The 20934-nt window shown below is 51.1% G+C and overlaps 1 protein-coding gene across 6 annotated transcripts in view; it reads left to right on the top strand.

The window, feature by feature from the left end:
• ATP2C2 (ATPase secretory pathway Ca2+ transporting 2) overlaps positions 1-20934 on the top strand; it is a 75593-nt gene that overhangs the window by 42442 nt on the left and 12217 nt on the right. For 5 of the 6 annotated variants that reach the window (XM_027119107.1, XM_027119106.1, XM_027119111.1 and 2 more), the window contains 10 exons: positions 1095-1203; positions 5815-5964; positions 6051-6119; positions 6451-6526; positions 10641-10707; positions 17068-17192; positions 17338-17435; positions 18043-18144; positions 19293-19382; positions 20310-20411. In XM_027119107.1, coding sequence (XP_026974908.1) covers positions 1095-1203; positions 5815-5964; positions 6051-6119; positions 6451-6526; positions 10641-10707; positions 17068-17192; positions 17338-17435; positions 18043-18144; positions 19293-19382; positions 20310-20411 — 988 coding nt within the window. The remainder of the gene's footprint in view (positions 1-1094; positions 1204-5814; positions 5965-6050; positions 6120-6450; positions 6527-10640; positions 10708-17067; positions 17193-17337; positions 17436-18042; positions 18145-19292; positions 19383-20309; positions 20412-20934) is intronic. The other variant, XM_027119110.1, reaches the window with a different exon arrangement.

The following is a 20934-nucleotide window of genomic DNA, read 5'->3' as shown; positions in this document are numbered from 1 at the left end:
TGTGTGTGTGTGTGTGTGTGTGTGTGTGTGTGTGTGTGTGTGTGTGTGTACGTACGTGTACAGAGTGAAAAAAACTTTCTCTCAAGCCCCCAGGAAATATCCACTCCTGTCTCTTAGGCCAGTATTGTAGATCATGCCTGTCCCTATGCCGGTCATAGGGCAGGCGCTGGGATCACCCTGATGGTCTCAGCCACTCAGGACCCACCCGCTAGAGCACTGCGCAGTGGGGAGAAGGGCGGTACCTGAATAAGATTGAATTCTGTTAACAGGGAAGAGGGGAATGTCTGCTCCAGCATTCCAGGTCAGCAAAGACCTTGAGACTAGAAGGAGTTGGGTGCATTCGGGGGCGGGGTGACAGGAGGCAGGGCCTCTGGGTTTGACTCCAAGGTCACTGGAGACGGTTGGAGTAGGAGGAAGTTGTGATCCGATTTTGTGCGTTAAGAGCTCTCTGGTTGCCACGTACAGGATGAATTGAAGGAGGTCGGAGGTGGGGTGGGCACAGGTCCATCTGGGAGGCTCCTGCCATGTCGGGCAAGGGGCAGTGTGTGGTGGGATTCCAGTGGGAGCCCATGCACAGAAGCACATCCGTGTCTAACGTTAGACGGCAGATGGCCGTGAGGAACAGTCCAGGCCCTGTGGGAGGGGGTGTCCCCAGCTTCTCGAGCACATAAGATGCTCCTCCCAGCTTTGGCAAGCCTCTGCCATCCCTGAGGTCCCGAGCCGGGCTCTGCACACCAGAGTGCTGTGTCCTCTGAGGACAGAAGTGCCGCTAGCTGCCAGCTTCATTAAGGAATCGCTTCCCTAGACCAGCAGAAGCGTCTGGAGGCCGTGTGGCCCAGCCTTGTTTCCAGGCAGAGTGAACAGTAGTCACCCCACTTTTCAAATGAGGCTCAGGGTCTCCTAGAAGCCATACACTTTCCCAAAAGTCTTTTGGGATAGATGAATTTAAAAAATAATAAAACCGTAAAGGCACAAGGGTTTGTCCATAAGGGAAAGAGAAAGTGTGTTTCTGTAATCTTTGCTCAAGGTTATCAAAGTGCCTAAAAATGAGATGTCAACATGGGTGGTTTTGCTTTTTCCCATTTCAAACGCAGCATAAGAGAAGGAAAACTCCATCACCTTCTTGCTCGAGACCTGGTGCCTGGAGACATCGTGTCTCTCTCTATCGGAGACCGGATCCCTGCAGACATCCGTCTCACAGAGGTGAGGGGTCCCAGACCCTGGGTCCAGGGGCCATGCAGACACTTAGCTTCTCAGAGGCAGGCGTTCTCTCTGTCTCGTGCACTGCACAGACACAGGCATGTGTGCACACAAACAGGAAGTTAGCAAGCGAGCTCATTTTAAGCATAAACCTCCTCCAATGGCATTTCACAAATTATTTCTTCTCATTTAAGTATAAGCCTAACCAACTGTGGTTATGTGATTTTTCTAGTTTACAGGAAACTGCAGTGGCAGTTAAACCAGGGTGGGGCTGAGGAATGAGGGAAAAGTTGCTTCTAGAAACGGCCACACTGATGTCGGAGAGAAACGCTATCTGACTGCTTAATCACGAGGATGGGAACAACCGGTACAGCCATAAATAGTAGCGCAAGATTTTACAAGAGCGCAGTTGGGGACATCGGGTGTGGGGCAAGCTCTGTCCCCAACCTTTGTGGGTCTCAGGGTGTCACAGCTTCACAGAACATTTCCTGAGGCTCTCCGAGATAAATTTGATTCTCGAGAAAAGCTTAATTCAAGTTCAGAGGGATCCGTCGATGGGAGTAATCTATTTTATGATCCCTGGAATACTTAAGAATATCAGCCTGATTTATTTATTTAAGGAGGACATGTTCTCAGGATGCACAGCAGGCTGTTTGAAGGGTGGCCTGGAGCGGGGGGATGGAGAGAGGCAAAGAGGCTGGGAGCTAACCCCCGGGAGCTGTGTTTACAGCATCCTGAGACAGTCTTTGACGTAGAGGCAGAGGCCAGAGGGCACCCAGGCTTTCAAGCCCTTCTGCCCCTGGCTTTCAGATCTCCAGGCAGGGCAGGTGGGTCCCATTAGAGGAACCATCGTCCAGTGGCCAAGCCCCACGTGCGGGAAGGCTGGGGAAGCCAATGTGACGTTGTCCATGCCTCCCCTAGGGGTGGGCTCTGCCCCACAGTGTGAGGGAGTCCCCAGGTATGGGGTGGGGAGTCCACATGCTGATAGGGAGGATACGCGTATACTACAGGCTCTCCAGAGAGGCAGTGTTGCCGAGTGGTTAGTGCCCTGGGACGGGGCATTAGCCAGATCCTGTCATTCATAAGCTGTGTGACCTGGAGCGAGTTGCTTACCTTCTCTTTGCCTCGGTTTCCTCATCTATCCAAGCGGTTAATGTTTATTCCCGCCTCGTGGGGTTCTCCTGAAGCTGAAACGCTAAGACCTGCTGCCTGCTCGTGCAGCACCTGATGAGGGGACAGAGTCACAAATATCTGCAATTGATTTTACTGTTGATCAGTGCCAGGCTCTACAACAGTTCTTTGAAACAATTTTTTAAACCCCAAATGACTCCTTTCCTACTTCAGCTGGTTTTCTTCCTGCCCCGCTTCTGTCAAATGAAATTGTGCCTGGTCATTGCCACCACGAGGACTTTTTTCAAGGCTGCCAGCCGCCAACACTACAGATTTCCTTTTTTGTCCTTTTGCAAATCCAGTGAACAATCAATAGCTTTGTTTACTCACAGTGGAATATTCTTCTCCACTATTAAGCTCTTAATTAGTTCCAATTAACCACATTAAGCTATTAATTGGTTCCCTTGCATCTTTCAGCCTCCAGAGGCCGCCCGCATTCCTGGGCTTGTGGCCTCAAATTGCTCCAACCGCTGCTTCTGTCTTTGTACTTCCTTCTCTCAGACACTTCTCTGATCCTCCTCTTAAAAGGACCCTTGTGATGACATTTAGGCCCCATCAGGATCACCCAGGGTAATCTCCGCATCGCAAGGTCCTTAATTCAGTCACATCTGCAAAGGCTGTTTTGCCATTAAGGTAACACCTTCACGTGTTCCAAGGATTAGGACTTGGGTGTCTTTGGGGGATCGGATGGTCGGGGGCTATTACTCAGCCCAGCACACTCAAAGCCCTCCTCTAAGCCTCTCTGCCCTCCCTCCCTGCCTCAGGGCACCCCTCCCCATATCCTCATCACTCATTCAGTTAACAAATATTTCTTGAGCACCTACTATGTGCCAGGAACTGTGCTGCGTGCTGAGGAGGCAGTGGAGAAAACAGACGAGATCTCTGTGCTCATGGGTTTATTGCCCAGAGTAACACACAAACCACATCTACTCATGACAGGTAACGATTGCTGCAGGGGCTTGAGGGAAAAGCCCCGGGAACTCTGGGTTTCCCAAACAGGACAGACTTGCCTGGCCCGACGCAGTCACAGAGGGCTTCCTGGAGGCAGTGGCTTTTGAGCCGTCCTGGAATGGACGTGAATCAGCTGTTCTAGGCAGAGGAGGCCCAAGCTGTATGCCCAGCCCTGACTTAGAAGCCAGGCGCATTGATGCTTTCAACTGCCTGCAGTGTGTCTTCACTCAGGAGGGCCATTTCTGCCGCCAGAACCCACTTTCCACCAGCATGACTTACAGCCTTTCTCATTCCTGAGGTCTCAACTCACTGTCCCCTTCTCACTGGCCTCCCCTGACCCGTCTCCTGAGGCATCACCCCACCCCCCCACCCTGGGTATCTACTGCTCTTTCCAATGTCTGTTTGCTTTCGTGTTTATTGCCAGTCCCCCCACAAAGTCAGGGGGTTTGTCTGTCTCGGCCCTGCTGGATTCCCAGGGCCCAGAAGAATGCCTGGCCCCTCGTAGGAGATGGATGGACAGATGGACAGATTGCCCACCTGCATTCCAATACATCCAAACCCACACCCACCTCCGCACCTGCGTCCCCTTCCCTTCCCAGCCCCGCGCCCCATTCTTCCTGCTTCTCTGGCCATCTGCCTTCAGAGAGGCACCTTTGTCTCATCTCTCTCTTCCTTTCCTCTTTTTAAGAAAAACAGACTTTATTTTTTAGAGCCATTTTAGATTTACAGAAAAATTGAGAAGATAGTTGAGAGGATTCCCATAGATCCCACACCCTTTCCTGTAATGTCAGCATCATAGATTAGTAGGGTACCTTTGTTCCAATTAATGAACCAATCGAGGCACGTTATTATTAACTAAGTCCATACTTTTACCAGATTGCCTTAGTTCTTCCCTAATGCCCTGTTGTTGTTGTTGTTCCAGGGTCCCACGTTACATTTAATCATCATGTCTCTTTAGGCTCCTCTGGGCTGTGACAGTTGCTCAGACTTGCCTTGTTTTTCATGACCTTGACAGTTGTGAGGAGGGCTGGTCAGGTATTTTGTAGAATGTGCCTTAATCGGGACTTGTCTGATTAGACTTTTTTTTTTTTTTTTGCGGTACGAGGGCCTCTCACTGCTGTGGCCTCTCCCGTTCGTTGCGGAGCACAGGCTCCGGACGCACAGGCTCAGCGGCCATGGCTCACACGCCCAGCCGTTCCGCGGCATGTGGGATCTTCCCGGACCGGGGCACGAACCCGCATCCCCTGCATCGGCAGGCGGACTCTCAACCACTGCGCCACCAGGGAAGCCCTCTTTTTTGCTTAAATGAGAAGGTCCTTAGGGGCAGAGCCCACCCTGATGCCTTGCATGTCCTCGGTGGTACCTGGCACAGTTCTGGCCACAGGAGACTCACCTCTTGAATGATACGTACTGGGCCTGTGGTCAGTTTTGCAAGGTGGTTAAGAGTGCAGTTTCTGGAGCCATCACCTTGGTTCAGACCTCTGCTCTGCCACTAACTAGCTGTGTAGACTTGAGCACATTTCTTAATCAGTCCATGCCTCAGTTACCCCAAATGTAGAGAGGAGAAAATAATAGCATCTTTCACGGAGTCTGTGAGGATTGAGAGATTAGCCTTGTGTGGGACTCCCCTCGTGGCACAGTGATTAAGAATCCACCTGCCAATGCAGGCGACACGGGTTTGAGCCCTGGTCCAGGAAGATCCCACATGCCGCGGAGTGGCTGGGCCCGTGCGCCACAGCTACTGAGCTTGTGAGCCACAACGACTGAGCCCACGTGCCGCAACTACGGAAGCCCGCGCGCCTAGAGCCCGTGCTCCACAACAAGAGAAGCCACCGCAATGAGAAGCCCGCGCACCGCAACAAAGAGTAGCCCCCGCTCGCTGCAACTAGAGAAAGCCCGCGCACAGCAACAAAGACCCAATGCAGCCAAAAATAAAAAATAAATTAAAAAAAAAAGAGATAAGCTTTGTGAAGTGTTCCGCGCCTGGCCTGGCGCATGGTAGGTGTTCTGGAAGTGTCACCCTGGAAACGTCTGGGTGTGTGTGCGTATCTGTGCCCGAGTATGTGTTTTGGGTGTTGACATGACCTTAGGCTGTCACTGCATAACACGGCTCAGTGCTACTCAGACTACACAGATTGTACGGGACCTTCCAAGGCGGGTGGGATGTGGAGTGTTAGGGGAAAGACAGGATGCTCTGAGAGGGATGTTCTAATTTAACCATTGCCTAAGTTTTTAAAAATATTAAAATTTAAAATAATGTTAAAATAGGATATGAGACCTTTCTGCTTTCTGAAAGGGGCCGTACATTCAAAGCTTTTCTGTTTCCTGGAGGCATCCGAGGCTGCGTTCTGATCCTCGCTTCCTGCTTTTCAGCACGTTCCTGTTTGCTGTCTGCTGGCGATGACACTAAGGTGCTAGACACCGTGCTGGGCTTTGAAAACCAGCTCACAGGTGGGAGGGTGGGTGCCACGCCTTCTCGCTTTGCCCGCCCAGGTCACAGACCTCCTGGTGGACGAGTCCAGTTTCACGGGAGAAGCCGAGCCAAGCAGCAAGACGGACACCCCGCTGACGGGTGGGGGCGATCTCACCACCCTGAGCAACATCGTCTTCATGGGGACCCTGGTGCAGTACGGGAAGGGACAGGTAAGCCCCGGGTGCCTGGGGGCCCCGGTCTCCGTCATCTGCAGGCTTTCAGCCTCAGAACTCAGGCTCCTCTCTCCTGTACGCAGGGCGTCGTGATCGGAACAGGAGAAAGATCCCAGTTCGGAGAAGTGTTTAAGATGATGCAGGCTGAAGAGGTGAGGGCAGTGGGGCTCTGGGTTTGTGGAAGCTGGGGTTTGAGATGATTCTCAGCTGGTGACACCAGCCCTGCCTGCTCCTTAGAACTAAGGATGATATGATTAACGTGAGTACCCTTTTTCAAATTTTTTCTTTTAAAACATTTATTCGGATTTTTGTCAAGATAACTTACGGTGACATGCGCAGATCTGAAACGTAGCAGTCAATGAAGTTTTATGTATGTGTCCTTGTGTAATCGTCACTCAGCTTAAGACATTAAAAAATCCAGGCAGAAACTGGGGGACGCTGCTGGGATCTCATCTAACAAACCCATTGTTCTCATCCTTTCAGACGCCCAAAACTCCTCTACAAAAAAGCATGGACAAACTGGGGAAGCAATTGACACTTTTCTCATTCGGCATAATTGGTGGGTGAAGCAATTTCTGCACGGGGTCCCAGAGGGGATGGGGTGTGTGGAGGGAGCCGTCCGGAGCACCCACAGCTGTTTCTCAAATACCCTGCTACTCACCTGGGTGAGAATTGGGGTTTGGGATCAGAGGTTCTTGGACAGTAACAAGAGGTTTCTCTATCAGAACAAGCTAATGGCTGTAACAAGCAGCCCCCGCATTTTAATGGCCTAACATGGTCAAAATCTATTTCTTGCCCACACCACAGTCCATGGGCATGTTCCTGGTGAAATGGCTTTCCTGGATAGCTCACCTCCAAACACTGACTCGGGATCCCAGGCCCCTACCGTATTGTTGCTCTGCCTTCCTGCAGGTCCTGGGAGGTGGGCCATAATTCTATGTAGCCAGCAGGTAGGGAAAGAGAATATGGAGGCTTGTAGGGGGAAATTTTTAAGGCAGGGACCAGGAAGTGATGTCATCAATTTTGCCTATTCTCGATTGGCTGGAATGAAGTCACATGGCCTACCTAACTGCAGAGGAGACTGGGAAATGTAGTCTGGTGGTGCACCCAGCCATGTTTCTATTCTACTAAGCAGGTTGTGCCTGGGCGTGTGCATCCTGGCCTTTGGCAACACACCAAACAGCATCCACAGATGCTGCAGAGCTAAATTCAGGTCTTACTCCTGAAGATCCCCATGGGGCTGCCCTGGTCCCTTCACCTGCTCCTTCCTGCTGTCTCCAGCTCTGGTTTTGAGTCTGTGTCCTTCGTTCCCAGCTTTCAGGATCAACCAGTGCCTGGGCCACTGTAGATTCTCAATAAATGTTGGTTGAATGAATGAGTGAATAAAGAAACAAACCAACCAACCACTGCTCATAGCATGAGCAGTGATGGGAGGAAGTACTAGAGAATCTGGCTAAACTGCAGAGCCAGTAATGTTCTTGGGAGAAACATCTGTCCCTCCTAGCAGCAGTTTTGTTGTGCTTCTGGGCATCTAGGTGCAATTCATTCATTTAGTGAGTATCTTGTGACATGCTAGACCCTATGATAGGTCTGGAGCCACCAAGATGAGTCAGACACAGCTTGTGCCCTTTGAAGGACCCCAGGGAAATAGGAGAGAGACGCCTGAACAAATATGAAATGTGAAGGCAGCAGTTAATTTTGCATGGGAGAGTTGGGAAGGCTCCCAGGAGGAGGTGACATTAAGTTGGGTCTTGCAGGATGGGTAGGAGTTTGCCAAGTGAAAAAAAAAAAAAAAAGAGACTGGGAATTCCAGACAGAGGAAAGGGTAGATTCAAAGGCATGGAAGGTATCTCCCACTCCTTCACAACTTGTAAGAGGTGGTAAATTTAGCAAAGTGTTAAGAGGATATGGTCTGAAGTCAAAGCTCTCAATTCTGTCATGCTGGGGACAGACCTGCCCACCCTTTCCTCCCTGGCCACCCCATCCCAACCTTCTAGTATCCAGTTTCCAAATGTCAACTTTGGATTTAGTGCTCAGACTTTGCTCAGTCAGTAGTTTTACTGTTTTCATGTAGCTCTATGTCCTCTTCCCTCCTCTCCACCCTATTTTGTCCTGGAGCAGTTATGGAAAATGGGTTTTATCTTAACCTGCCAGGTCTGATCCCAGCTAAGGGGGCTCTGTGCTTGTGAGAGGATTTGGAGTCCATGCTCGGGCTTGGTGGCAGAGAACTGTGATGGATTAGTGATGTCTGTCATGGACGCAGGAGGGGAAAGTGGCTCTGCATCGCCGTTCACCTGCCATCCTCGGGGTTACATTGATCAGGCTTTTGGGCTAGACTGGATGCCCACGTGGCCCCAGCTGGCCAGAGGACCCTTTTACAGTCTGGAGCAGGGGATGGAAACTATGACTCCCAGGCCAAATCGGGTTTGCCACCTGTTTTTGTGTGGCTCAGAAGCCGAGAATTTTTTTTACATTTTTAAATGACTGAAAAAAATAGAAGAAGAATATGTTATGACATTAAAGTTATATGAGATTCAAATTTCAGTGTTCACACATCTGTTTTATGGGCACACGGCCACGCCCATTCACGTATTATCTATAGCTGCTTGCACACTGCAATGGCCAAGCTGAGTTGTAACAGACCATATGGCCCATAGAGCTGATGCTGTTTACTATCTGATCTGTTATATGAAGACCTTTCCACCACCTGCTCTAGACATTGGGGTTGCCAGAAGGAGACTGGGCCGTAATAATGGCCCCAAGAGCAAATACCAAGTAGATGTGCTTCAAGGCACATTGTCAAATAGATGCTCTTAGCAGGCCTTTCCACAAGATGAAATTTGTTTTAAAAAAAAAAAAAATCCAAGTCAGAGGTCCTGCACGGTCATTGCCTCGTATAAGCCATTATTCCTCAAGTTAAATGAGAAAGTAAATTAGCATGTGCATGGCCAGGCCCATGATACCATTCAGACGTGTTTTCTTTTTAATAAATATTTGAAGAATTGCTCGGCAGAGTGGGAATTTTGAACCCTCAGAGGGTCCAAGGAGGAGATTCAGGGGAACAGCGAGCTCCAGCGGAAAGCGGTGTTTGCCCCTTTCCATGGTATCAGTAGTCACAGCCGCCCATTTCAAGCTACCAGTGCAAAGTTACTGAACGTGGATTTGGGAAGAAATGAGCACAGTCAGCTCTTGTGAGCCCCTGGGGAACAAGCTCAGCCTCCTACTGCAGGGAGGCCCCCAGGGTAGGGGCGGGTCCTGGTGGGTGCGACCTGCACCTATTTTTAATAGAGTTCCCTCCCACCCAGTCTTTTGCAACTGGGTTCATTTGGATTGCAGCTAAGATTTTATTTGACTACTGAAGCCTGTTGCTAATCATAGTATGAAAATACGGACTTCCCTGGTGGTGCAGCGGTTAAGAATCCGCCTGCCAATGCAGGGGACACGGGTTGAAGCCCTGGTCCGGGAAGATCCCACATGCCGCGGAGCAACAAAGCCTGTGCGCCACAACTACTGAGCCTGCGCTCTAGAGCCCCCGAGCCACAGCTACTGAAGCCCGCGCGCCTTGAGCCCGTGTTCCGCAACAAGAGAAGCCACCGCGATGAAAGCCACCGCACCGCAATGAAGACCCAACGCAGCCAAAAATAAATAAATTAATTAGAAAGATACATAGTATGAAAATAGCCCCTAATAAATCAGCTCTTCTGACCCCCGTACTCCAACACACACGCACACCGCTACTACCCAGCAGAAAGCTTGCGCTGACTCCCCTTTCCCTGCAAAACAAAGCTAGTGCTTTTCAGCAAATCTCCCAGGACGTGTCAACAGGCGACTCCTCTCACCTCACACATTTTTCCCTTCACCTGTCCGGTAACCGTGGCCCCAGCAGTTCACGACTGGGTGCTACTGTGGGCCAGGAGCCGTGCTAAGCACTCCAAGTGCATTGTCACATCTTACATCCTGAAACAAGTCCTTGAGGAAGACACGGTCATTGTACCCACTTTGCAGGTGAGGAAACTGAGGCCACGCCTGGCGGCCCCTGAACTTTTCCCCATTGTCAGAACGTCTCAGCACTTTCACGGGTCCCAGCAACTCATGCCACTCCTGTGCCTGGAGGGTCCGTCTCTGACTGACTGTGTGTCCCATGCATAGCACAGTGCCTGGCGTTTAGAAGACGTTGGGTCAACGATTGACGAAGGAGAAAAATGGAAAAAGGAATGTATTTAATCATGAACACGCAGGATAAAGTCAGTCAAGAGACAGCGGCCAATCTGTGCATCACGGGAGCACAGCAGACACCTTGGGGCAAGTCCTGGGGGCGTGCAGCCCATGGGAACTTGTGGAATAATACAGAAATGTTGACAACAGCCCCAAATAAACTGGTTGGCTGTTTCTTTTACTTGAGCTGGCTTGATCTTCTCCTGAAAAAGTAAAGCCATCCTCTTTCTCGTAGGCAGGGGAGTTGTTTCTTAAAAAGAAAAAGGGGAGAGGTGGCACGTGTTTGAGGTTATTCATAACCGTCCTGTGTCTATATTACTGGAAACTCTTTAAGGAAATGAGTTTGGAATGCCTTCGTCCTTTGGAGGACATACTCGTGTATGCGCGTGTGCGTGTGTGCAGGTGTGTGCGCGTGTGTGTGTGTACATACATACGTGTATGTTTTTATCTCCTCCCAGGCCTGATCATGTTCACGGGCTGGCTGCAAGGGAAGCATCTCCTCAGCATGTTCACCATCGGGGTCAGGTAAGGGCGCTGGGCCATCCCCCCCTCGTCTGTGTACAAGAGAAGGTGGGGAGATTGGGGGGAAGATGCAGCCCTTCCCCCTAAGCCACAGTCTCCCCGTAGCACACTGTCTGGCAGGTGGGTGCCCAGCGAATGTCTGCAAAAGGAAGGAAAGCTGATGATTCGGAGTCCCTGTCACTGTCCCCCTGGCCCGTGCGTCTGGGTCTTCCTGGCTGAGCGCAGACTCCAGAGCCAGCCAACCCACGTTTAGATTCTGCCTTTGCCACTTGCTAGCCATGCGACCCCGGCCCAGCGTCTTCATTTACTGGTCCTTCTTTTCCTCCTCTGTAAACGGGTGTGATGTCAGCCCTCCGAGGGGCGCGGTGAGGATGCCCCGGGTGCCCTGCGCAGGTGCCTGTGGCCACGCGGAACGCGCAGGGGGTGCTTGTTCTCATTACGCACTTGGAACTCGGCCCTTGATTTAAGGAGGCAGCTGCAGGAGAGGACAGAGACCGTGTAGCCGAGGCCGCACGGCTGACTGCAGGGCTGGGGATCGGGGCCCTGACTTTAAGCCCCGGGAACCTGCCCTTCCACGACCTGGTGGTGCTCATAACTGACCGCCCCACCCTGGGTCCCAGTGGAGAAGCAGAGGCAGACAGAAGGCAGGCTCTGTGCAGGGGCGTGAAGTTGCCACAGCTTTTCCACGGCTGCTCGGGGACACGGGGTGCTGGGGATTGTCCCTAATGGGGCATGTCCCAGCGGAAGGGCAGCCGGTAATCCAGGACGTGGAGGACCCACGTCAGGCCCCTCATGGTTTCCTCAGGGTGACGCCCCCTTGTGTTGTTGTCTGTAAGATGGTCAGGTGTTACGTGGAAGATTAATGTCGGTGAGCGAAAATACATACTTAGTACCTCAAACCCACAATGTAAACAAACTTCGGTGCCCGTCAAGTAGTGAACAGATAAACAGCATACAGTGGAATACTATTCAGCCACGAGAAGGAGGGAAGCCAGTGGGGGAAGGGTAAGCTGTCAGGAAGTGAGAGAGTGGCACGGACATATATACACCACCAAATGTAAAATAGCTAGCTAGTGGGAAACAGGTGCATAGCACAGGGAGATCAGCTCGGTGCTTTGTGACCACCTAGAGGGGTGGGATGGGGGGGGTGGGAGGGAGACGCAAGAGGGAGGGGATATGGGGACATATGTATACGTACAGCTGACTCACTTTGTTGTACAGCAGAAACTAACACAACATTGTAAAGCAATTATATTCCAATAAAGATATTAGAAAAAAAGAGTGAAGCACTGACACGTGCTACGGTGTGGATGCCATAGAAACATGAGGCTAGGAGAAGGAAACCAGACAGAAATGGCCACATGCCATGTGACTTTGTCTCTATGAAATGCCCCAAACACGCAAATCCATACAGACGGAATATAGATTAGTGACTGCCAGGGACTGGGGTCGGGGAACGAGGAGGGACCCCAACAGTGATGGGGTTTCTTCTGGGGGTGATGAAAAGGCTCTAAAGTGATTGTAGTGATAGTTATTACAACTCTGAATATAAAACCACTGAATTAGATACTTTAAAAGGGCGAATCTTACGGTACGTGAATGACATCTCAATAAAGAAAACATAAAGCAGGTAATTAGGAAAGCTGTTATTACAAGGATCCTTGGATCCTTTCTAATTTATATATAAAAAGTGAACTGTTTGCAGACAGCCACGTTGTAACTGTCATTACAGTAAATTACAGTGACGCGCCTCACAATGGCTCGGGGCATCCCAGTGTAGGACGGAGGCTGCGGGGAGCTGCTTCCCACAGGGCCGGCCAGCGTGGGCCAGAGAACCTTGCGTTAGGGGGTTGAGTGTACACGTCTCTGGTACAGAGTCAAGTCTGTCTGTGTAGAAATGAGTGGACACCATTACCTGGCAATTAGCAATAGAAGAAATTCAAATGCAGGTCTTGTAAAATTCCAAATGCCTCCCTTTTTAAAATTGAAGTATAGTTGATTTACAATGTTGTGTTAATTTCTGCTGTACAGCAAAGTGATTCAGTTGTACGTATATATATATATATACATTCTTTAAAATGCCTCATTTTTTAATCACACTGCCCTGTGTGCATTGAGAGGCAGGCCAGCAAAATCCACCTGCGGGCAGGTGTGTATCCTATTATTCAGTGACTACTTTGTGACAATGGAAACTGGAAAAGCCTGTGTCTGGTTTTAGACGCTCTGCTATTCCTTAACAAACAAAATCTCATTAATGCCAACTCCTGGGGACATGAAAAAGGAAAAGGAAAAGTTGGTTTAAAGAATATTATGCAGTTAGAATATTATGTGACCAAAACCATAAAAGCAAGATGCAGATGGCAAACATTTGGAAAACGCCACGTCAGACTAATTCTGAGTATAAACGAAAAGATACCCTAACAGCAATTGTCTTTAGGTTTTCACTTTATATAAGCTATAAATAAATGGATTGATACCAGGGCTTGGGTCTTCCCCCAAACTCTTTGGAACCATGAAAATCAGGCCATTGTGCTATACAGATGTTCCTGCTGGATTTCAGGTCTTTTCCCTGAAACACACCAGATCATCATCGTCACATTTGGGTGGTGGCCACAGCAGACGGCTTGCAGAGCTCTAGATACAGAGCCCAACGCGTTCTTTTGAGCGGACGAGGTCATGATCTCAAGTCGAGCGGGGGTTTCCTGACTTTATATCCTGAGCTACGTGCCGTGAATGGTATAAAGGAAAATAGGACCCAGAGCTTCCATTGGCCGTTTATCCTTCCGTGTCAGTGTCGGAGTGTTGACCAGCTAGGTGAGGCGGTTCTAGAATCTTCGAGAACGTGAAGGGGGCGCCGCCAGGGTCTGCTGATGCCGAGTGGAGGAGGGGGAAGGACTCGGGAGGAGCAGGTGACCTCGCTCATCGAGGCACAGCTCCGAGAGGCAGGCCGGTCTCCGTTTCACAGATGGAGACGCTGAGGGTTAGGCCGACACATCTGCCTGTAGTTACAGGATCAGGGAGTGGAGGAGACGGACTGCAGACCGCACGATTCTGATCCAAAGCCAGGGTCCGGCTCAGTGCCCCTGGCCACCTCCCGGGCAGGGCGGGGCCTCTCCCTACCCTCCCCGGTCATGGCGCTTGGTTTGCCTATTTGCCCCACACGTGTCTCTTGAGCACCTGCTCACTGTGTACTTGCATCGTCCAGTGCCGATGGAGCTGGACCACGGAGTCTGCAGGCTGGTGGGGAAAGTAAACGTGAACAATTTCAGTGAACGTTAGCAAAATAATCACAACTGACGATCAAAGCTACAAAGGAGGGCTTCCCTGGTGGCGCAGCGGTTGAGAGTTCGCCTACCGATGCCGGGGACGCGGGTTCGTGCCCCGGTCCGGGAAGATCCCACATGCCGCGGAGCGGCTGGGCCCGTGAGCCGTGGCCACTGAGCCTGCGCGTCCGGAGCCTGTGCTCCGCAACGGGAGAGGCCACAACAGTGAGAGGCCCGCGTACCGCCAAAAAAAAAAAAAAAAAAAAAAAAAAAGCTACAAAGGAAACGCTGGTTGAGAGATTAAAAGGGAGGCGGGAAGGGATGTGGCCAGAAAAGGGGGCCGGGAGAGGTTTCTCTGAGGAGTTGAAGCTGGAGAGATGCTGCTAAGGGTGGGCGGGGCGTTCAGGCAGGGGAATGGCAGGGGCAAAGGCGCGCGAGGCGGAGTGAGCCTAGCGCATCTGCGGAAGCAGCGGGGAGGCTGTGGTCGGGCTGGGTGATAAGACCAGACGGTAGGGTAGATGACGGGGCTGATCACGCGGAAACTCATGGGCCCCTTTTTCTCTGAATTCTAATCACATCCTCAGAACCCTTCTCAGCACGCTGTGCCAGGCCATCTCTACTATTCTTTTGGAGCAGAGAGATGAAAAGTGTTGGCCATTCTTGGAATGGTGATGGGAGGTGTGAACCCCGGCTTGCTCTGAGGAGGGAGGGGGTAAGAGGGAACAGGGCAGTGGGCAGCTGGCTGCGCTGTGGACGGTGGCGTTTGAGGTGAGGGCAGGGCCTCCCGCAAGAGGAGGACGCCGTAGAGCCGGGGGTCTTGGACTTGACCGTAACTAACCTCACCATACAAGGGTCCCTGGGAGAGCTTGTCCCACACAGATTGCCGGGGCTCTGACTCAGTGGGTCTGGGGGGAGGGCCCGAGATTCTGCATTCCTAACATGCTCCCCAGGGATGGTGATGCTGCCGGTTCAGGAAGCATCACTCTGAGCAGTGAGGCCATGGCTACAATTACCCTAGTCGGGGCTCCAGCAAGAGGTGGCACTAGGGAAGAAGGTGGAGCCCCAGAAAGAAGGCTCAGGTGACTCGGTCTTCAGAGGTAGGGGGTGGTGGCAGAGGGTGGAGCCTCAGCCACGAGGGGCTCCCAGAAAAAGCAGAGCTCTCAGAGGCCATGATGCATGAGAACCTCCCCCAAATAAGGATGCGTTCCATCCCATCTTGTAAACCACAGAAAGTTCCATGAGGCAAAAAGACTGTTAAGTATTTCCAGGTAAATAAGAGAAAAGGCTCCTGTGTCCACCGCATCCCTACTTCCCCAAGGTCATTTCTGATTTCTTGTCTAACAGCCCCTTTCATCTCTCTCATCCCACTCGGTCCATGGGAAGCTTGCAATTGAAAGAAAACTGACTGTGGTCATTTCACTTGTGACTTTGAAAGGATGAGGTTCTTCAGTTTTTAGCAGAAGAAAATCACTCAACACCTCTCAGTCATAAGGTAGAAATGGCAGGATAGCTGGTGAGGAAGAGATTCTCCAAAATAAGTAGCAAGAGAATCATTCTTTTAGAAACTTTATCCTACTTCCCTGTGCCTTGAGCGACATTCAAGATGACCCAAGGTCTACTTGCTTTTCCTGGTCTATTCTAATCTTTATTGGTTTGCCAATTACTTTTTTATTATTATGAAAACATCCAGGCACACACAATGCCCTTCTCACGCCATGTAGAAGGAAAGTGCCCGTGAGAACCCTTTGCAAATGTTTGCTTAGCTGGCCTTGTCAGCCTGTGCCATAAAAGCAAGGAAACCTTCTTGCCGTCACCGTAGAAACCGGGCACAGTCCCTTGACCAAATTCCGTCACCTTGGTTTCTATAACTTACCCCTGAATGCTCCATGGCCTCCAGGTGAAAGGCCGCCATTCATATACCGTATTTCTTTGATTCTAAGACACACATTCTTTTTCACCTTCTACCTTCTCTGAAGTCAGACTGCTTCTCACAAGTGAGGTGATAAGAAAGCATCCCGGCACCGTTAATGGGCAGTATGTTTTTAGAGGTGCGCAGGATAATGGTGCCCTTCCCAATCAGCAGCGCCTTAGATCTGATGAAATACGGTAGCCATGCGTGGCTTCGGTTCATCCTCGGCGGCGGGGCTTTCTGATTATTAACCAACCTATGTAGAGCGCTCACTGTGTGCTAGGCCAGGGTGGGTCCAGGCTCTTGCACTTGCCATGTGTTCACTCATTCCTGTGTGTTCACTCAGCAAATATTTACTGACTACCTGCGGCACTGTGCTCTGCAAAGGGTGAACCACCCTGGGGCTTGGCATGGTAATGCTCACCCCACAGCTCTGCACAGTCTGCCCCGCACTCTCCAGCCTCCCCCATCGGCCTGAGGTCACTGGCAAGACACAAACCCTGCCCACAGGAAGGGGATCCTGTGCTCAGTCCCAATGCAGATTCCCAAGGGAGGAGCTCATTGGTTCAGCTGGAGTCATATGTTCTCCTCTAACCCAATCAACCTTGGCTGTGGGAGGGCGGGGCCCCGTGGTACAGAAAGAGTGGTGGGGGGTGCGGGGCGTCTTAAGCAAATGAGCAGACAGCACAACAGCCTGCTTAGGCAAAGGCCTCGCCGCGCCACTTCACCTCCCCCAACTTTCATTTCCTTGTCTGGTTTTCTCACAGCAAATGTCTAAACCATTAGACCAATTTAGAGTAAAATTCAAGGGACCCAGGGAGGACCCTCTAAACCTAATAATTCCGCTTCCCACTTAGTGCCTGATTCCGGAGATTGCTTTCATAGGGCCCAAGACTTTTGTCTCTAATAGACGACAAAAGCACTTAAATAGGCAAAACAAGGGACAGACTAATTCACACTAAAGTGTGGTTGTCTGGTAGGAAAGCAGGGTTTCGCAGGGGGAAAGCTCAGAGCAATGGATGCTGAAGGAGGAGGCAGGTGTGTCATGGGACTGGCAGCAGAGAACAGAACAGAGAAGGTGGGGGAACCACGGACAAGCTTCACCGGGTAAACATGCTGCCAACGCCAGGTGCGATGCACGTCATCGTTAAGTGCGTGCTCGAGGTGATCCGCCTGGCCTTTTCGATCCAGCCTGGCTGTGGCCGCCATTCCCGAGGGTCTGCCCATCGTCGTCACAGTGACGCTGGTCCTGGGAGTGCTGCGGATGGCCAGGAAGCGGGTCATTGTGAAGAAGCTGCCGATCGTGGAGACTTTAGGTGAGGGAACCCAGCTGGTTGGATTACGAATTGGACTGCATGGGCATTTTAGTGCCGTGCTGATTCTACCTGGGTGTTTCCTAAGCCTGAGAGTTGGTGGTGACGACTTCTTGTTCCTATAAACTCTGGTGTCTTCTTGTGCCAGGTTGCTGCAATGTCATCTGTTCTGATAAGACGGGGACTCTGACTGCCAATGAAATGACTGTCACCCAACTTGTGACGTCGGACGGGCTCCACGCTGAGGTGAGCCTGTGTGAATTTATAAGGTTCAAGTCCAGGTTGTGCCCTGCCAGACCCCTTCCTTCCCAGAGAAAGCACACGGAGTCTTCCAGAGAACAGTAAGGAAGAAGCAAATATGGGTTATTGGACAATCTCCTTGCTACCAGTAGCAGCAAGGAACACGACTGGTGGAAGGCAGCCACCCTTTGGCTGGCAGAGGATGTCCACATTGGATGGATGTTCACATTGTCCGTGCTTCCTGTCACATCACAGCTACAGAGTAATCGCAGCAGAGATTACTGCCAAGGCTACGATATTTGCTATCGGCTCTGCAAGAAAGAGCTTGCCCGCCCCGGTTCTAGAACATAAGCACCCTTGTATGCTAATACGTGGTTTTCATAACCATGATTTTTACCGGCTGAAGAATGCCCTGTTGCAGTTTACTGAAGCACGGCACTCGGTGAGGTATCTGATTAATACGTAATCCTGCAGGGGACACTTCACGCTTGGAGACGTGTTCGTGGTGGGACCGTGTCCTTGGGGATGGATTCCCCAGAAAGGGATAGGGGTCAACCGGGGAAGCGTCTTTTTGCCTCCTAGTGACACCCCGTTTTTTGCCTTTGCCCTGTAGGTCAGCGGAGTTGGCTACAACGGCCAAGGGACTGTCTGTCTTTTACCCTCAAAGGAAGTCATTAAGCAGTTTTCCAACATCTCAGTGGGGAAGTTAGTGGAGGTAAGTGTCAAAAGCGCCACCGTGGAAGTAAACATGCATTTAAAACAGAGCTAATGGGGACTCTCTCCAGAAAGAGAGAACGCAGTTGGACCAGCTGGTTCTCGGTGATGACTGGGCCACGGCCCAGGGGTCAGGTTGTCACGGCGGCCCAGATACAGATGGAAATATGGGACGTAAGGGAGCTGGGAGCCCCTTCCTCCCCCCTTGCTTGCTGGACAGGGAAGGGGCTCTGTGAATGTTGGGAAACAAGCACGGGATGAACGCTGCCTGTTGTGACCATCAGTACTTGTAACGTGAGCCATACCTGTCCTCGCAGGAGCTCACGTCCCCTCCCCACAGGAAGTTTGACCATCATCCTCTCCGCGCAGGTCCCACCTCCACGGTGACAATTAACAGAGCCCTGAGAGGGCTGCCCCATTATCTCAGTTGTGCAGATTAAGAAACAGGAGCTCGGGACTTCCCTGGCGGTCCAGTGGTTAAGACGCAGCGCTCCCAATGCAGGGGGCACAGGTTCGGTCCCTGTTTGGAGAACTAAGATACGGCATGCTGGCACACACAGCGCCGGCCAAAAAAAAAAACGGGGGCTCAGAGAGGTAGCGTGAGTGCCCAAGGTCCCCCAGTGAGTGGGAGGGAGCCGGGATTCACCCCCATGCTCTTTTTGTCTATTTGTTTGTACTTCTCATTTTTCAGTTATTATTTTAAATTGAGATGTAGGTCGCACATCACAGAATTCACCCTTTTAAAGTGTACAGTTCAGTGGGTTTTAGTATATTCACAAGGTTGTGCAGCCCTCACCGCTATCTAATTCCAGGATGCTTCGTCGCCCCAATCAGAAACCCCGTCCCCATTATCAGGCACTGGCCATCACCCCACACGCGTGACCCCCCAGTCTGCCTGCCTCCCCACTGTAGTTCCTCGTGACAGCTGTGTGACGACCCACATTCAGCAGAGTCAGTGAATATTAATCGTGTGGATTTTGAGACTGATGTATTTTGAAGAGTAAACTTGTCCCTGGCCCCCATGCCAGCCCCAGCTCTGAAAATGGGTGCAGCGTTCAGGCACCTTTTCACGTGCCTGAGTAAGCCCGGAACCCCGGCGGGTGCAGCTCCAAATACTAACAAACGACCTTCGGACACCTCTCCTTCCAGGCAGGCTGTGTCGCCAACAACGCCACCATCAGAAAGAACGCCATGATGGGGCAGCCCACGGAGGGCGCCTTGGTGGCCCTGGCAATGAAGGTAGGAGGTCTGTGACGTCTGCGTGGGGAATTCCTTCTCTCGGAGCTACACTGGCAGCACAATTCGAGGTCCTGTCTGAGTGAGGGAGGTCCTCACGTGGCCTTGTCCTCTTCTTGGAAGGACACCGGTCATGCCGTCGTGGGCTCCCCCAACAACCTCATCTTAACTTCGTTACACCTCCAAAGACCCTATTTCCAAATCAGATCCTGTTCGCAGGCACTGGGGAATTACACCTTCCGTAAGTCTTTGAGGGACACAGTGCAACCGATGACACTCCCCTAAGGAGACTTTTTAGATGTTTTTTCCCTAATCACTCCCCCCATGAGATTTTAATACTGCAGATATTACGGAAAGACCCAAACGCACTTTTTTGTCAGCCCAATAGTATGTATCTGTTCCTGTACTGTATGGGTGTCTGTGCTTTATACATAAAAGGAGATTTTTTTTTCACCCCCTAAGAACCCATTTTCACCCCTTGTGGGGCGATGGGATGCACGGGTTAGGATTGGTTTACAACTGGGGAAACCAAGGCTCAGAGCTGTCAAGGAACTGGCCTGAAAGCATCAAAGAGCGAGTGAATGTGAGGCCTGGCAGGGACCCCAGGTGGTGACCGCAGGCGCCCCACTTCCCAGGGCTCCTTTTGCTGCCTCTTCAAGTCTGAAACATTCGTCCCGGCAGAAACCCCACAGGTTCCAGCTAGACGCTGTGGCAGAGGCCATCAGGCTCTGCCCCTGGGACAAGAGAAAAGAGAGATTGATTTCTTTTCCCGTGGGACGTTTGAAAGCAAATGGCTTTTCTGTGTGCTGAACGCTTGCATTTCTCATCTGCCTGAGGTGGTTTGAATAATGAATAATTTAAAGGGACTGAGCTTTGCATAGAGATTGGTTTAGGATGACTCGCTGAAAATGTCCCATTTTATTTTCCTAGATGGGCTTAAGTGATATTAAAGATTCATACATGCGAAAAAAAGAGATTCCATTCAGTTCGGAACAGAAGTGGATGGCGGTTCAATGCAGCTCCAGGAATGAGGTGAGTCTGCCTCTCTGCCCCTTTCCAGCAAAGCAAAATGCAGACGTCAGAAGAGTTTAAAGTTCCTGGCTACTTCTGTGAGCTTCCAAATACGTGAAAGTATAAACCTTTGATTACCTCCTCTTCTGAGATTGTCATCTGAATCTCTGGTTCTCAAAGTGGGGTCCCTGAACCCGCAGAAGCATCACCTTGAAATGCAGATTCTCAGGTTCTACCCCAGACCCACTGACTCAGAAATTCCAGGGCTGGGACCCGGTCATCTGTGTCTGCCGGGGATTCTGATGCAAGTTCACGTGTGAGACTCGCCTACAGTACAATGACTGAGTAATTACTACCGGAGTGACTGCACGTCCTTACTGATGACACTGACCCCACTGCTAACTTAAGGTCCTTTTTTCGCACCCCTGTGCTGAGTTCTTTACACGCATGATCTCACGTAACTGTCGTAACGGGGGAACGAGCCTTCATCCTGAAGGGGGATCCAGGACACACACCCCAGCATCCACCATAGATGGTGTGGACG

Source organism: Aethalodelphis obliquidens, unplaced genomic scaffold (genome assembly GCF_003676395.1).
Source record: "Aethalodelphis obliquidens isolate GAN/ISIS:26980383/991018 unplaced genomic scaffold, ASM367639v1 scaffold20, whole genome shotgun sequence".
Lineage (NCBI taxonomy): Eukaryota > Metazoa > Chordata > Mammalia > Artiodactyla > Delphinidae > Aethalodelphis > Aethalodelphis obliquidens.
This window is presented reverse-complemented; position numbering and strand designations above follow the sequence as displayed.